An 18,388-nucleotide genomic window follows, 5' to 3' on the forward strand; every position below is an offset into this window, starting at 1 on the left:
TTCAGCTGGAAACCTGTAATCACTGAGTCCTAAGTTCTCATTTTTGTGGTCTCTCATTCAAAATGTAATTAGAATAATACAATCATAGAATCATTAGGCTTGGAAAAAGCATCAAGTCCGGCGATTAACCTAGCACTATCAAGGAATCTTGGACCTCAGATATTTTCCTACCTGTTTTTTGAGTTGGTTTCATGTGGGCTCAGTTTTTCTGTCTTAACTGAAAAGTGAGAAGCCTCAGAATCCCACCTGAAGGAAAATGATGCATTTTGGGGGGTAAAGGGCTTGTTTCCTGGAGTAACATGCGCAATGTAACTCTTACTGTCAAAAAATGACAAAGAACTTAAAAATTCAAGTTACTTATTCTTTGAAAAAAGACATAGTTTCAATTATTTTGATGCTGGATAAGACTAGGAGACATGAAAGTATTGTGCTAACTCATTTTCTTTTTAAAATCTGTAGGTTCATTTCAGCTGAAGCATCTGAAAGCCATGAATATAAACTACGTTCAAGCCAGGCACGTGCGAATGGAGCCAACAGAAGACAAATTTGTACTTTATGTCACTGATGGGCTGCATCGCTCAGCAGAGACTCCATTTTTTGTGCTAATCAGTCCAACCAATGATGAAGTTCCAGAATTCATAGCCAGGAATATTACTGTAAGGAAATAAGCAATATGTCTGTCATAGAACTACTTTAACCAGAAACCACTCTTTAATATAAATAAGAACATTGTCTTGATATCTGTTCCTCTGCATATTTCCCTTACTTTTTGTTGTTCAGCCTACTTCAGGAAACAGCCCAGTGAAATCCCATGTAAACCTATAAGGCAGAACTTCAGTGGGATAGGAGCAGTGCATAGATCTTGGAAACTTGCACTTAAGTAAAAAGAAGTGATCAAATCTTTAAACAAATATGTGATCTAGAAAACAGTGAGATCTTTCATCTCCTTCTGCATTCCTAAGAGCTTTCACATTTTTAATAGAGTATTTTTAAATATTTCCTGCATAGCTTCTCCCCTCTCTGTAGACTGTCATTAATATAAATAATTCCATGAACGGAGCGTAAACTAACTGCAAAGTAAAACGTGGATGTATAAATCTATATGCATCGACATTTTTAGATGCCTCTATATATTAAACGACTTTCCCCTTTGTGCATTTCTGAGCACTAGATTTGGCACTGATTTAATGCATTTTCTATTAATGTGGGCAAAATGATCTTCTTATTGCAATTTCTCTCTCTGTCACTGTAACCACTTTCTCTGTCTCTTAAACTGGTTGAAATCAGAGGTTGGTTAAAAATCTCCTTGGTGAGGGTAGATGAATCAAGAGATACAGTTATACACAAAAATACTCATTAAATCATGCTAGAATTCTATGATTTCTTTTTATGTAAAAGAATTGGATGTTTTTTCTCTCACGTTCAGGTTCAAGAAGGGGAGATGAAAGAGCTGGATCTGTCTGTTATCAATGCAGTTGATCTGGATGTGCCTCAAGACCCTCTGGTATTTGGGGTTGTGCAGATGCCCTTGTACGGGTTCCTTATTAATGGTGTTCACGGCAGTGATGTTCTGCACTATAAAGAGTTAATTAACCATGGCCACCACAGCCATGGGTTGCTTGTTCATGCCTTTTCCATGGAACTACTGAGGAATGGTAGGTGCAGCATTCTTCTTACAATGGTCTTTCATTATTTTGATGAGGCAAGCGGCGCACCAAAGAAATCTTCATAATTTATTTATTCGCTTGCCTTATGTTTATTTTCAAGACAATGTTTAGGAATGGAAGTTGTCCATATTTAATGCTGTCCTTATCTATTGATTTTAGGAACTGTCTATAAAATCATCCTGAGAGACCTCTGTATCGAAAAGGGTAGTAATATGAGTAGGAAAATCATCTATTCTGAAAAGAAATAAAAGGAATAATGTAACATAATTTAACATCATCAAATACATTTGTAAATGTTTTACAGTATCTAGAATAGAGAGACAGCAAGACTGATTTAAAAACACATTAACTGATCATGAGGTTTCTAGAAATGATCACAGAATTGTAAAACATTTTAGGTTGCAAGGGACCTTTAGGGGTCAACTAGTCCACCTCCCCTGCCATGGCCAGGCACAAATTGCACTGGACCAAGTTGCCTAAAGCCCCATTCAACCTGACCTTGAACACTTCCAGTGTTCCACAACCTCTCTGGACAAACTGTTCCAGTGTCTCACCACTCTCACTGTAAAACTTTTTGTCCTTATGTCCAACCTAAACCTACTCCTGCCCCTTATTATGTCTACAGGCATTGGTAATAAGTCTCTCTATCTCTCCTACAAGCCTTCTTTAGACATTGAAAGGCTGCAATATACCATATGTCTAGCAATAAACATACAAATTGGGATTCCACAGCTTAGCATGAGCAGTCAGCCTGCTTTAAAGCAGCAAATCTGTTTCAAGTACATGTAATGAAAAAGTGTATTTAACAGTGCAAGGAATATGGTGGATCCCTCCTGACTGTGGCTATTTAGTAAAAGATGGAATCTATCACTATAGAGGAGCATGAATTCAATACCGTCACTCAAATTTCAGTTCAGCCCTCAAAAACCAAGGAAAGATTTTTTGTCTCTCTGTCTAACATGAGCCTCCAGAAATATCAGGAGTCCACCCCAAATTCTTCTGCCTTCCCAAGTCTTGGTTTTGACTTTCTTTTTGGCTTCTGCCTGTTATCCACAATGGTGATTGAGCCATCTTTAGCCTATAACATCTGATTGTCCATGGTCATAGATACAAAGCCAGCTGTCCTTCCAAAGGCTTCTTCAAAGTTCCCTGAGGATTATTTAAAGCACAGGAATGTGTTGCCTGGCAGTTTCATCCTCTCTATAGTTCCCATCGAATAAGGAGAGGAGAAGAAATGCACCTTTTTCAGATTGTCAGAGACTCCTTTTTTGGACAGTCACTCTTTACTTAGGTCAGGCTGGTGACCCTGAGTCAATAGTATGTTGCTAGATCACTGATCAGCAATGGCTCATCAAACTCATCTTCTGATAGCTAAGGCAAGTTTGTTGTTACCCTAGCATATGGAGAGAGGAGATGGAAGAAAGGTGACTGAAGCAGAGCGAAGTGATGAGAGGGATTGTGCAGGAGTCAGATTAAGTTATTCTTTCCATTTATCTCACCCATTGTCCCTCTTCCTCTCTTTCTCCCTTTTTTACCCTCTTCCTGCCTCACATAGGGATGAAGCTGATGTACATGCATGACAACTCTGAAAATCTCACTGACAGTTTTAAAATTCAGCTATCAGATGGAAAACATAAAGTCCTCAGAACCATTTCAGTAAACATCATTCCAGTTAATGATGAGAAACCAGTGCTGAGCAAGTAAGTCACATGTTTCTGTTCCTGACAGTGGGATGTTTAGACAAAATGATGGAAAAGAGAACAAAACACCAAATCATAGAATCGTGCCATTGTCAAGGTTGGAAAAAGCCTTTAAGATAATCAAATCCAGCCACCAGTCTAGCATCTCACCATGTTTACCATTAAACAATGTCTGGTGTCTGATGCAAAGAAGAAGCCATAACAATCAACAGAATAATGCCAATACAAATGTTTCTGTATAGGTCTCTTTCTATTAGCCTATTTAGCAAAAAATTTTTACTGAAAGGAGAGCTTTAGTGTTGCTCTACATTAAGCAAATAGAGGAAAAATAAAAGTGTGGGGGGAAAAATTTTGGTTGTTTCTTTCATAAGTTGCTTCAAGGTGTTTGCCAGCTGTTGTACCTCTGCTGAACACTGACCACCATGGTACTGCTTTTCTCTTCCCTAAGACAAAGACCTGCCTAAAATACCTCTCTGAAAGCAGCTCTGGGTTTTGGAATGGGAGGATCCACAAGGCTGAAGCAGGGGAAGGGCTTTCTGAATATAATTCTCTTTTATATTCTAAAACTTTTCTCTGCCATAATTCAACTGCTGCAAAAGTACACACTAACTTCCCTTACACTTCAAAGCTAGGAGTCATAAATGAATTAGACATGATAAGAAATTGCCTGGCAGACCATATAGATAGATAGGCAGCTGGCTGCAAGAGAGCCAAGCCTCCTGGACATTTTAAAAAGAAGTTTATCCCTTGGGATCTCCAGCTGATGACTTGGCGTAGAGCATCAGGACCTCCATACTTGTGACTCTTTTCCAGCCCCAGACTGACAGACAGGAAGCTGAGAGTCCAAAGGTTTTGTGGGAATAGCTCTGAAACTCTAAAGTTTGCATTTCAGAATCACAACTGCTTCTAAGGAGGGAATTTCTGATCCGTCAGGGTATTTGCCTACTTTCAGATCAGAGTGATTATTATTTTTTTACCAGGTAGAGCTTCCTGCAATAACAAATGCCAGTTTCTTACTTAAAAGATTTTCAATGACCACATAATGCTAACATTTGAGAATTTTCAGTTAGAATAAAGAGTATAATTTATGTATGCATATATTATATACAGATAATTATTGATAATTACCCATTTGTTCCTGACATGCTATAGCTTGTTGATATGCCATTTCCCACCCCCTCTCTGTGAAAGAAGATGATGAAGTGCAAGAAATCAAGTGTTTTTAGATTTGCCCAGCTAGATCCAGAAACTGTTGCTTCCTTGTCTAGCAATATAAGGTCTCACCACTTGCCATTCCTGTGGTGAACAATTTCATAGATTGAAAAATTTACTCCCAAAATAGCTATTCCTTTATAAGAAGGAATAGCTGCTACCCCTCCACTTAGATGAGATGTGTGGCCAGTGTTTAAGCAGTATGCTTTAGGAAAATGTTCAATTTGACACTGAGGTGATTTAGCCTGCCACATTCAGTCACTACATGTTCACTATAGGGTACAGAGTTCCTTATACTAGTGCAGTTTTACAGCTGAATATTGGGCAGTACTTGAAAGCTTTTCTTAACCTTTTGATCTTGGGGCACTGTCCACCTCAGGGATTTTCAGCTCTCATCTCCATTAGTCATGGTCAACAGACTGAAGAACCTGTGATGGGATGTTTTTGCCTGGCAAACAGTGCCTCTTATTCAGAGTGATTGCCAAAACCTCAATCTGTCACCTCTTGGATTGCATCCTGTAACAGAGAGTGCCCTTGGGGAATGTAAAGCCTTCACACATTCCTCTTGAGAGCTTCTTCCCAAAATGAGATGTGGGTGCTAGAAGGAGTACAGAGAAGAAGCCACTTAGATATGGTTGTGTCTCCTACAGATAAAGGTGAGCCTCGAAGATTAGTTGTTTGAAAGACAGTCATTTCTTAAATAAGCAATCAGTCCATTAGAACCACTATTGCTGTGCTCTACACTGGCAGTAATAATGCAATCTACTGGTTTACATTGTCTTATTCCTATAAATTGTATAAAGGTGAGCAGAATAGGGTACAGGGGAATAAGAGATGTGTTAAATCAGTGTTTTAGGTATCTTTGTTGTTTCTTATCATTGTAAGGAGAAGCTTGTCTGCACTGCTTGCTTTTTTTACTCTTTTGAACTGAAAAAGGCACCCTTCTTCTATTCTCTCTGAAATCGTCATTTCTCTCAGCATTTGGCTAATCCATATTTCTGGCAGAAAAATTACATGTTGAAAAGGTTCCTTTATTGCATCAATACATGACTTTTAATTTTTTCAGGAAGAACGATATAGAGGTGAACATAGGTGAAAGTCATATAATTTCTAGTGCTGTTCTGTCAGCAGAAGATAAAGATACCCCCAGGGAGAGAATTTACTACTTATTTGAAAGACTTCCAGAAAATGGTCAGCTTCAGCTCAAGGTTAGTCTTTGTACTTCAACAAAAAGCAGGCATGCAAAGAACTCTCTCTTTTTAGGGCAAAATGAAGTTCATTTTCCTTTTCTCCCAAATGCCTGTCATATTCTGAAGTAGACAGCTTGGCCAGCTTAATTGTTGAAGGAGCAACAACAATGGTGCTGTCCCAGAGGCTTTGGCATTAAAACCCAGATCCTGAACAGGAGAAGATGGAAGGTAAAAAACATGGCAGACCAACTGAGGTGAAAATTGAGAGAGATTCTGGGATAATAATCCCACAAAGGGGGAAAATCAAGATGGGGGGAATGGGGGAAAGTCTCTGGTTAAAAAATCCAACCCTTACTTCAGTTACTTCAGGGTTCAGAAAGCATGGAAGGCGTTGCATGTTAAAGAGTGAGTAATACCCCATCAACTAGAAGCAAAGCACGGGGGAAAGAAGGGAAAAGGGAGATGATAGAAAGGATGTGTCAAGAGGAATCACAAAAATTAAGATTAGAAATGGAAGGCGAGATGATAATCTGTTGACCTAAAATAAGAAAAAGGAACAAAGATTGAAAAAAATGCCACTTTTAAATAGTGTGCCTATGTGATAGAAATAAAATTCTGTTTCCAAATCTTTTGAACTTGGAAAGCATTTTGATGCTGGATTTCAACATCAATCTGTGGATCACATGAGACGAACTTCATGGATCAGTTTAATTTAGGGTACTAGGCTATCTTCAGAAAAGCACAGAATTTTATGGTGTAAGTGGGGGTTTTTTAGGTTTTTTGTTTTGTGGGGTTTTTTTTGTTTGGTTGGTTTTTTGTTGGGTTTTTTTTGTTGGTTGGTTGGTTGGTTGGTTGGTTGGTCCAAAAACCATCCCCAAAAGGTTTTTCTTTTTGCAGCTGAGGACCTCTGGGGCTTAAAACTCCCATGCTCCCTGAAGCTATTTCTCATACTGTTTTAGCTATGATTTCAGATAGGATAAAGAGCAGATTTGTGAAATTAAGAAATAGAAAACATAAGCTGGATCAGGAACTATTTAATTTTCATCTTGGTGTCTGACTGAGAAGTGTGCATAAAATGATTTCCCAGAGTAAAAGTGGCTAAACTCCATATTCCTACATTATTAATGATCATTGTATCTTCTCCAGCCTTATATCTGCTGGAAAAAAACTCCAGTTATTTGCTGTCCTTCAAAACATACTACGAGGAAAGAGCCTATAGAAGGAAAGCCAGGTAGCTGCCACTAGCAGCCTATATAACTACAAAGAAATACAATTAACTGAGAAAGATGCATGGGTGATTATCAGTTAATGAAGGATGCTTGTGTTTTCTAGGTAGGACAAGGATGGGTTACTCTCCTAACTGGAATGAAGTGCACTCAGGAAGAGCTGGATATGAACCTTGTGAGATATGTCCACACAGGAACTGCGGGGTCCAAGAAAAAAGACAGCTTCACATTTTACCTCTGGGATGGGTACAACAGATCTCCAGCTGTGGACTTCTACATAAATATCAAGGACTTGGAAAAGGGTAAAGATCCACTAAACTTGATGTTTTACAGTGCCTGTTTCTGAAACCAAGATATTTGAGTACGTGTCCTGATCCTTTCCTTATATAGGCTCTGGCCAGTGTTCCTGCAGATCCCGTAAATTTAACTGCTCGGATTTCACTGTTGGCCAGGTCCTGGGATTTGAAAAGGCTCCACTGAATACAATGTGTTCCACCTTGCCTCCCAGGACTACCAGCTGCTTTGCAAATAGAGCTAAACATATCTTCCTGAAATTAGCTTTATGTCTGAGTAAAGCAGCACAGAAAAATGGCAAGAATATAAAAAGTAGGCAAAAGACTGTTCAGAAACAGCTCTGTCTTCCAGGTTATTCTACAGTCTTAGGGTCTCTCTTTTTTTAATTTCCTCTCTATTAGAAACATAAAGGTTTACCTGACAATGCTAAGATTGGAAGACGTGTCAAAAGAGTCTGTGGTCTCTTCATCCTTGGCCTCAAAAGGGTAATAGCTTTTAGGTTCCAACAGGATAAAACCCCAAGCATTGTGGCAATGGCTGATCTCATGGCTGACCCTGCTTTGAGCAGAAGGTCAAATAAAGATATCCTGAAGTCACTTCCATGCTGAATTTCTCTATAATCTTAAAGTCTTTTAGTTTTTCTTACCAGTGATGGCTTTCCTGTGGCTTAAAAATGCAGAAGAGATCATCCAGTTCAACATGATTATTTTAGTGTTGTTTTGTCTATTCTGCAGGAGACATTGCTGTTTTTACAAAACTCCTTAGAGTGCCAAAAGGAGATCACAGCTACATTACAACTGATGTCCTCCTTGCATTGGATGGTACTGACAGGCCAGAGGAGCTCCTTTATGCGATAACCTCCCCACCCCAGTATGGACAAATAGAGTATGTCAGCTATCCTGGCATTCCCATTACGAGCTTCAGTCAAATGGATGTAGCACGACAGATTGTCTGCTATGTTCACAGAGCCAAGGCAGTTGTTCGTGAAGATACATTCAGGTAAGGGGTAGTACCCCGCCCCCTAAGCTCTTCCCCTTAAATTTTTGAGGTATTTAAAAAACCTGCACTATGCAACTCCCAAAATAACACCCAAAAGCCCCCAAAATAATTTATTAAAAGAGCTGGAGGCTCTGTGTGAATTCCCAATGTTTATACAGCACATCTATTTCTACAGCAATAAATATAGTTGGGAATGCTTTGGAAATAAATGAATTTTCTCATTGACCCTGAAAACATAATCAGAGACACATTTACTTGATACCAGCTTCAACATTATTACAGCACCCGGACATACACAGCTGTTAAGATTAGAGCGAGAGAGAAGGACTGAGAACATAGTTGGTGGAATTTTCCTTTGGTTTCTTGCTACAGCTGGATGCGGTAAAGCTGGTCCATTCAGGTATTAAATAAAAGCTTTCTTATCTGTGAGGTTATAATTTATCATATTAATTTGATTATGGGTTTTTGAATCCCTAAGTATTCTGGAATATAATGAAAACCAGTGCACCTTATCTATTTTGACATTATCATTGGCATGCTATTTTGACATGGAAATTCATGTAGACTCTTGAAATTTTGAGGTAAATCCGTATGTTTACCTACAGGCCCAGTTCAGTAGCCTAATGATAATTATTTTCACCTATTTCTGAAATTTTCCACTTAGAACAGTTTCGACTGGGTGCATTCATTTTGTTCTTAAATGAAGCTCTCTTGGTCATAAAGTAGAATGATGCAATGAATTATCATCAGATAAAGAGCAGATGTTCTGTGGACAGTTTTGTAAAAAGTTCAAAAACAGGGAAAAGAAAAAGCTCAAAAATAAAGAAAATGTTTCTAAAAGAAGAGCGCTTACTATTTGCTAATATTGGTAATTTTGTCTGAAAACAGCTTTTGACAGAAGATGGATTTACTGTAAAATTCAAAATTAAGAGATTATTATTTTTCATTTGTGACTACTAAAAATTGAAGAATTGACTCCTAAGAGCTGAAATTCAGAAAAGACTCCTTTTTAAACTCTCCTAGAATAGACTTCTGATCTGAATGGCTTTTTCTGTGAGGCATGATGAAATCATCCTCACAGAAACATGTTGCATCATCCAATTTGAGAACTTTTTTGCAGACAAGTCAAGCAAGTTGGGCATGGAGACATCAAATAAATCTCCCTATGATACTGGGTCAGGTAGCATTGTCCAGACTTAGCCCAAAAGTAATTCTGAAACTTTCCTCAGATTAAACATTTTTAACCATCCCTTCCACTGCATTCAGTGTGGTGGAAATTCTTGTTAGGAGATTTGTCCAATTCATTTGTACTCACTGCAGAAAAAGTGAGAAAATATTCCCTGGTTTTATGTTTCTTAATTGTGAAACATGTTCACCCAAACTAGAATTAGATTATTCAAGTAAGGTCACAGTCATGCAAGCCCTAGTTTGGGCAGTGTAGTATAGTGCCTTGTGGCAGTATGGCTCCCATATCACACTATTAAAAACAGATCAAGCAATTCTAGGCAAATTGCAAGTGTGAATAAACCAAATGTTTTCTGTTTAGGCCAATGGCTAAGAAACAAACCAGAAAGTCAGTCTTATTAAAGTGAGGTTATGATGTTTTAATAAATATTGATATTTGATAACTATTTTAATCCAAATAATTAAGTTCCTTGATGTTATCATTTGGAAAATGATTTGGTTTTGTCTACACATATAAATATTCTGGCAGAACAGTATTATTATTTCAACAAGGAATTAATTATATGGGTGATTGTGGGAGGAGGAGGAATTAACTGACCAGATTTTTACTTCCCACTAAAGTACTTCCTTCAGACATAAATTTACCTGTATTGTTTAGTGCTGTTGGCCTGGAAGAAAGATTTGGCAGTGCTTGTTTGGACAGATGACTTCAAGTGATTAGCAACCTGACATCAGATGCTGGCAGCAGAATGCTAAAGGAACATGCTAATGTCCTCCATTTTGACATGCTGGCTCGATTTTGTAATGAGTTGGCACTATTTATGATTCCATTTTTATCCTTTAAATGCCATGACAGATGGTAGGTCCTGTAGCCAACTCTATTGCCATCAAACTGCAGAAAGCATGAAATGTTGGTAGTTGTGAAATCAAACCATGCAACATGTCCTCCAAACTTTGTCTGAGAATTGTATCCTAAATTTTATCAGAGTGAGAATATTGGCTGCTCTCCATTCCCGAGGAAATTACAAAGCAGAGATAAACTAGAAATAAACAAATAACCAAAATATCCCAAAGTGCAGAAGGACATCTTGGACACAGGCAGTTTCATCACCTGTGAAACTGAGCAGTGAATGAAATTCATGGTAAATTTCAGTCTGATGTATCCATGCAGGAGCTTTGTTCCTATCTGGCATTCTGGAGAAGGCTGGATAAATATTCAGATTAATTAACTGAATTATCTGAGTCTTTCACTAAATATTGTCTGAGACATCATCCAAACGTTTTTTACACCATCAAAAGAATGAAAGAAAATTGACTTCTGCTGCAATGCTCCAGGTGTTTTGAGAGAAGGTTAAGGTTTTGACTGAAGGTGTTTTACCCTTTTTCTCCTATCACAGTATTTATCATCATTATTTTAGTTCTATATTTGATTTCAGATAGTTTACAAATAGCACAACCCTTTTACCATTGGCACAATAGCATTTGGTCAGTGTAGGCAGATGTCTCTGGGTTCCCAGCTGGGAATACCATCCTCAGCAAACATATTTCAAACTGCTACATAGTCCCTGGTCTGCCTATGCTCATTCCCATCTGTTTCATGGCCCAGTGCCAGTTTACAAGTGATCAAGCTCTAATCATCCAGTGTTGGTGAAGGAAATGAGGAGTTTTAGACGGACAGTCTCTGTGACACAGTAAGCTGCTCCATGACCTACCGAAAGTCACTCCCATTCAAGTCATGCAGCAATACACTAGGTGTTGACCCTGTAATTTTAAAAGTACATCTGCAAGGTCTGCAGTCAAGAGACCAAGGGGAAACAGATAACCCACTAAATGTCAGCCACTCCCCATTTCACTTAAGTATGGTAGAAGAGTGTTACATGGAAAGCAGCCAGGGAGACTGGCCCTCATACTGGCTGAAACAACTGTCCCATTCTAGTAGAGACAAATTTCTTTGCACACTAGACTCTGCTCTGACTCAGGCAGAACCAACCTGGGTGAAAAACCACCTTACAAAATATTTTTGCATGTACTGTGCAGCAAAACCACTGAAACTTATGTAGAAAGAGTAACTCATACATGCTATAAGTTGATGGGACATGAAGGATGATGAAACATTTTCAGAGCAATTTTTAGTTTCATATACCCTCAAAAGTTTTTGTTACAGGCATGAAAATGTTCCATGTAATTATTTTCAGAAGAAAATACATAAATAATTATCTTGCCTGTGAAATGAAAGATGAATTTTAAAGGCTAAAAGATTGGCTTTCTCCTTGTTTTTCTCCATAACTAAATTTAGTAATAAATTTCTGCAGACCATGCTGACACACGTATGGCAAAAGCCCATACCCAGTTGGTAGGCTTCTGTCATGGTTTTACTGCAGCCGGCAACTAAGCACCAGGCAGCTGCTTGCTCCCTCACCACCTGGTAGCACTGGGGAGAGAATTGGAAAGGTGAAAGTGAAAAAACTCATGGGTTTAGATACAGACAGTTTAATAGGTAAATTGAAAGCTGTGCACACAAGCAAAGCAAAACAAAGGATTCATTCACTGCTTCCTGTGGGCAGGCAGGTGTTCAGCCATCCCCAGGAAAGCAGAGTTCCATTATGCACAGAGTGACTTGGGAAGACACATGTCACCATTCCAAACGTCTCCTCCTCCCTCCCTCCCTGCCTCCCTCCCTCTTCTTCCCCCAGCTCTATACACTGAGCATGCTACCAGATTTTCTGGGATATCCTTTGGGTCAGCTGTCCTGGCTGTGCCCCTTCCCAACTCCTTATGCACTCCCAGCCCAATCACTGGCTGTGCAGTATAAGAGGCAGAAAAAGCCTTGATGCTGTATGAGCACTGCTCAGCAGTAACCAAATCATCCTTATATTATCAACACTATTTAACTGTATTTAGCACAAATCAAAACCATAATTCCATACAAATGACTATGAAGAAAATTAACTATAACCCAGTCAAAACTAGCAGAGCTTCCAACAGATTTTCCCTACAGCTTTTCTCTTAGTTTTGAAGGGAAAACTATCTGTAGTGAATAATCAAATCTTTAGTGTATCTAAAGAAACATCACTAGTTGACATCACTACTTGAGAGAGAGCTACAAGAAATTATGTGGCTACTGATAGAAATTCCCAGCATGGAAGAAGAGCTGTACAGATATGACCATTTGATAAATTTATGCTATGGATACCTATGTTATTAAAATTATCCTATCAACTTGTACAGTTCTGCCCAATATCTTAGCATTTCAGTGAAATTTTGCTTGACTTCTGTAAAGAAACATAAATCATATTCTACTGAATGGACAAAAATTTAAAGATAGAGTTAGTGCCTAAACAAACCCATGAAGTGAGATAAGGCTGAATCTTTCTCCAGTTTGGTTTTTCAGACAGCTTTGGGGGCATTGGGTAGAAAAGATTTGTAAAAGTGAACAGAAAGACACTCAAACTAAACCAAACCTGGCAGGTCATGCACTTAACATACATCTTTCTGTAAGCTGTAGGTGCTACTGCCAGGTAACCAAGTGAAGATAAATTTTAAGGATTTATAAAATATGTACACCAGAAGCTACAATAAGCCCCCCCCCCCAACAGCCTTTCCTCTTAGATCTGTTCCACCTGCACCTCAGCTTCCAGCTGAGATCGGCTCCGCTATGACTGTTGATGTTCAAGGCCTTTCCTCTGGCATCTGCTCCAACCCTGCCAGTGCATTGGAACTCCTGTCATAATACCTGGCTGTCTGCTTTCATGTTTTTATGTTTTACATCCACTCCACTCAGTGTCTGAGTTTGTGCTCCACCCAGCTCTTCTACTTTTGCAGTATCAACACAGGCAAGTCCTGTAGTAAAGGTCTGCATTATCATTTCATTTCAGTACATGCTGAATCAAGAACAGATGCTGAAGACTGCCTTGCCTCTCTTTGCCAGATTCATCATCAGCAATGGACTGAGGACTAAGCATGGGACATTCAAGATTGCCTTGGAGGCAGCTGACCAGGCTTTGCCCACTCTATCTAGGAACATGGGGTTAAGATTAACTGAAGGAGCCATGGCACTTCTTACTCCTGATGTACTGCAGCTTTCAGACCCAGATACTGCGAAAGAAAACCTTACCTTCCTCTTGGCTCAGCTCCCCCAGTATGGTCATCTCTATTATAATGGGACTGTGCTACTGCAGTACAATTTCACACAGCAAGATGTGGACAACAGGGATGTTGCATACAAGCACCGAGGTGGGAATTCCCAGACTGACAGGTTTACATTTGTTGCCTCGGATAGGACTAACCAAGGCTTCATTGTGAATGGGAGGGTGCAGAGCGAGCCGGTGACATTCACCATTCAGGCAAGTGTGATCACAGACCTACTTAAGAGAGATAAATAGGATGATAAAGCCAAAAATGTAGCAGTTTTGATGACAGCTGGTACTTGCTGCAGCCTCTGATTTAACTGTGTAGCTTGTATGTTTGCTTCCTGTGTTCCTCAAACAATTAACCTGGGGAACTAACTACTTACCAAAATGCATAAAGATAAGCAAGTAAATACTTAATACTTGCATGCTAAAATTTTTACATAGGAATCTCCACTATGGGAAGGATAGAACTTTCTGCTGCTCTGCTTTCCCACTTGGTGCCTGATCCTGTGATTTGCACATATGGGGGTGTGAGTATGATTGCTGATCTTCATGTCACACGAATCCTGAATTACAGCCACTTTGCTTCCCCACCTAGACATCCTGTCCTCTCTGAGCTTTCCTCTCTGTGTAAGATGCTCTGATTCTTCTTTCTTTGCTAGAATCTTTCTGTTCACTTCCCGTTTCCTGTGTTTTCAAGTCCTTCATACCTTGTCATAGGCTCAGATTTGTTTGCTGTGATTTTTTGTATCTATCTATTTATGTGGTATGGTTCAGTACACAAAGTATGTCTGGTTGCACTGCATGTCAGAATTCTGTGTTTCAAAACCCTGATGCTAATGAAGAGACTGTTAATATTTCCTGATGACAAAGTTTCAAGTTATACAACCAGTGAGGAATACTATTTCAGCAGAGGGTGATATATGGGAACAGCAACAACCATTGTGGACTGCTAGAAGGTTCACCAGAATTTGTGAAAGATGGAATTGTCATTATAAAAAAGAGGTGACAAACCTTTGTCACAGTTTTCTTTTGCTGTGAAGAAAATTGCATAAAAAATGAGGGCTATGGAGAATGTGGGACATAAGGGCAGAGGTATATAGAATTTGTGTTTCACTCCCCAGAGTGTACTATACCCTGCTACATGTGGCAAGTGATGGGTAATCTGGACCTGGAAACTTTTCATGTGAAGTACAACTTAACTAGAACTCAGGGGTCTGCAGCAGACTGTGAGCCAAAGTGGCTATTGCCACCCCGATCTGGCTACTGCTCTTTTAGCAAAAGCAGGACAGAGAATATCCTGATGTTATAATATGAATGTCTAACTTTGATTTAGGTGGATCATTTGGACAAAATGGCACCAAAAATTACTCATCTCCATTGTTTTTCTGACGTGGAACTGCTGAAGAATGGCAATTATGGGATCTATATCACTGCCAGGTCCCTGAGGGCATCTGACCCCAATACAGAAGATGACAAAATAATTTTTAAGATTTTGCGAGGTCCTCATTATGGCTACCTGGAAAATATAACGACAGGTGATTTCTTCTATAATCTCTATGATTGGCCATACCAGACCAGACTTCAAACCCTACCCTGTTAATGTTTGCTTGATAGAATCAAAATTTCTTAGCAAACTTTGGGCAAAGTTTGACTGTAATAACAAAACTTTGACAATGAAACCTGAGTCTTAAGTTTGTTACGAATCCTCAAAGAGTTTGAGATAATTTTTAATAACTATTGAGAAACTTTTTTATTTCTATCAAGAAAAAAAAGATTAATATTGAACTTGGCCTTTTGATAAAAATAAAGAAATTGGCAGGGGCTTATAATGAACAGATATTGCTGTTTAGCTATAAACATACATGTCTCAAAGTTCAGATACTCAACTAAACGAAAAGTCGAAAAGAGTCTATATGATCTACATGGTTCTTATTAGCAGGATTTTCGTTCACCTGCATACAACTTGTCTTTCCTAGGTGGATTCATTCAGGATGGATTTAGCCAAAAGGATTTAAACAGCAAAATCATACTTTATGTCATCAACAAATCACGAGACGTGAATTCAGACAACTTGGAGTTTCAAGTGACAGATGCCAGTGGAAACTCTGCAGCACCCCAAAGGTAGCTCCAGTCCTTGGTGACATGGGCTGTGCTGCACTGTGCTTGCCACCCCTTGGGGCAAATGAACAAGTGCTGGGCTTGAAGCCACGCTGACATGGACATAGCTACAATTCAACCTGCCATTGCTTTTGTAAGAGTAGAGAAGATTTCTCCTCCTCAAGAAGGTGAAGCCTTCTTGAAGCCTTCTTGAATCTCAACAAGGGTTGAGCTGCAGGTTAGACTGTGTCGCAGTTCTCAAGGGCCTTCAGGGCTTCACCAGGAAACATAATGCATTTAGTGGGGTTGGGCATTTGGATATTTGAGATGCTGCATGCTGAAGGATGGGACTACTGCTTCATGAACATGGTCCTGCAGCTGCAGGTCACTCTTGCCCTTAGCTGATGGCAGTGCATTTTTCACAAGCTTGACATTACAGTGGATGGGATGCTCTCAAATGATAAAGCTGAGTGCCATATTTCTGCAAAAGAGCATTGAAAGAAGGTAAAGAACACACAACACCTTTGTCATCCACTGCATGCTTTAGGCACACCATCCAATATATACTTGTGACATACCATAAGCCTCATGTAGAAAAATTAGAATATCATCTGAACTGGGCTTTGATGATAAAAGCCAGAAGTGCAAGTAGCTCTTCAGTAGAGGCAATGCTTCTTTTTATTCCTGAAAATAGGGCTAAGTGTTCAACCAACTTATTTAATCAGAAAAAATTGAAAAAAACCAACCAAACAAAAACAAAAAAAAAACCCCAAACCAAAACAAACAAACAAACAAACAAAAAAAAACCACCAAAAACCCAATATGCTTTTTCTGGGCTAAAATGGCTACTCACAAACCAGGACTCATGGTGAAGAAAGAGAAGCAGAGAGCTGTATACCCAGGGGCAGAGCACTTCTCTGCACACTAGAGAGAGGACAGGGACTGAGCTGAGCTGGAGGCAGCATTTAGGCAGTTATGTGCTGTGCCAAAAGATGTCCCCATACACAAACACATCTGAGCATGGACAGCCAAGCTACTCTGTGCTGGCTTGCAGATGAAAAATCACCATTATGTGATGCCACTTCACGGAAAATGCAACTCCTTTTAAATGAATGACAGTGCATAGCACAGCTTTAGGAGAAGAGCAAAGAAAAAACTCTTTTGCAGAAAATAAGTGTTTCAGTGAAGTTATCTGCCAGTAGATCAAAGGGGAAGTTTAGTGAAAAAATAGCATTTTAATATTGGATTTAAAAGGTTATGAGGTATTTTTTCAATTTAAAGTAAGTTATCACCTAATGATAACTGTTTCAAAATACACAATTTATTGTTCATGTCCCAGCTTTTATTTGAATGCTGCTGGACTACATCTGGCACATCCATCCTCTTTAGCAAAAATAAAGCAAATCAGCTTCCAAATGGGTTTCCCACAAAATCAGAATCAGAGGGTAGAGGAGGACAGGAGAGAAATTCCACTGGTGATAGAGCTAGTCAGCTGTGAAAGTCCTAGAATTTTGTATTAGTAAAGTACAAATTGTAAATAGCTCAGCTTATTTTCCTTTGCAATCTCATTCATCCTTCTCTGAGTCTTACTAATTTTTATTACAGCTCTAAACAAGGAAAGATCTTTATTGGCGATCCTGTGCAGCACACAGTCTTCTGAGGTTCACTGCCCCCATCCTCCATAAAAAATTCTAAAATTCAGTGCATAAGACACCTGGAATCAGATAGGGTAACGGTTGAAGAGTGAAGTGTGCCGGGTACTAAAGTAAGGGAAGAAGAGAAGTCCCTTGCACAGAGGCAGAAAAGTCCTAGAGCATACTCTGTGTGCTTCAGGAGGAGAGATGGAGGATACATGAAGGCAGATGGGCAGAAAGGAGGATATTGCTGAGGAAAGACTGGGGAGTGAGAGTATAATAAACTGAAAGGCTAAAGGGAACCAGGATAAACAGTGATAACTTGTCTAGGCCTATTGTTGTAATGGACAAACTGCTCTTCTCAAAGTTACTACAGAATCCCTCTGGCTGTAAAATAAGGCTCAAGTTTGGCTTAGGGCACATCAGGGCTAGTCTGGAAGATTTATTACTGCCTCTTCCTAATCAGTTAAATCACACAAATATGTTAATTTGGAGACAAAGACTCAGTATGTGTATTGGCTAAATCAGCAGTCGGGAGAGAAGACTCCTCACACAGCCCTTGAGCAGCAGGGGCTGGGGGCAGCTGGCCAGGTGGCTTTGCTCTAAACTCACATTCTTTTCTCTCCCACAGGCTGGAGCTACGGTGGTCTCGAATTGAAATGCTACAGACTGAATATGAGGTGTGTGAAAACACAGGAGTGGTGTCTCTGAAAATCACCAGGACAGGACACCTGGGGGAGTCTGCCTTTATAACTGTGAAGGTAAAGCCAAAAGCCAACAACCTAATTTAATAATAATTAGTGCTGCCTGTTATTTTATTCCTCAGATGTAAATATAATTCAAAAATCATCAAAGAGGCCATGTGATTCAATCCACACTTACTGGGACATTGTCTCTGCTACTACAGATGGCTGAAATACTTCTGACAAAATTTCTTGAGTCTTAAGTAGAAATGCTGATTAACCAAACCTGGAATGTTTTGGAGCAGCGTTTCAGTTTTGATGAAAAAGCAGAGCAGGCAGTTTCCTCTGGCACTGCGCTCAGAAGCTTG

General features: G+C 39.4%; 1 protein-coding gene across 1 annotated transcript in view; it reads left to right on the forward strand.

Moving 5' to 3' along the window:
- The window catches only part of FREM1 (FRAS1 related extracellular matrix 1), a 56,514-nt gene that overhangs the window by 23,459 nt on the left and 14,667 nt on the right, over positions 1-18,388 (forward strand). Inside the window, exons 18-27 of the mRNA XM_054286988.1 lie at positions 460-656; positions 1,427-1,655; positions 3,223-3,367; positions 5,646-5,787; positions 7,102-7,297; positions 8,024-8,288; positions 13,402-13,816; positions 14,940-15,141; positions 15,583-15,727; positions 17,969-18,098. Of these exons, the coding sequence (XP_054142963.1) occupies positions 460-656; positions 1,427-1,655; positions 3,223-3,367; positions 5,646-5,787; positions 7,102-7,297; positions 8,024-8,288; positions 13,402-13,816; positions 14,940-15,141; positions 15,583-15,727; positions 17,969-18,098 (2,066 nt within the window). The remainder of the gene's footprint in view (positions 1-459; positions 657-1,426; positions 1,656-3,222; positions 3,368-5,645; positions 5,788-7,101; positions 7,298-8,023; positions 8,289-13,401; positions 13,817-14,939; positions 15,142-15,582; positions 15,728-17,968; positions 18,099-18,388) is intronic.

The sequence above is a fragment of the Melozone crissalis genome, unplaced genomic scaffold, assembly GCF_028551555.1.
Source record: "Melozone crissalis strain CALT ecotype California unplaced genomic scaffold, PUWL_Pcris_2 ptg000005l_1, whole genome shotgun sequence".
Taxonomy (NCBI): domain Eukaryota; kingdom Metazoa; phylum Chordata; class Aves; order Passeriformes; family Passerellidae; genus Melozone; species Melozone crissalis.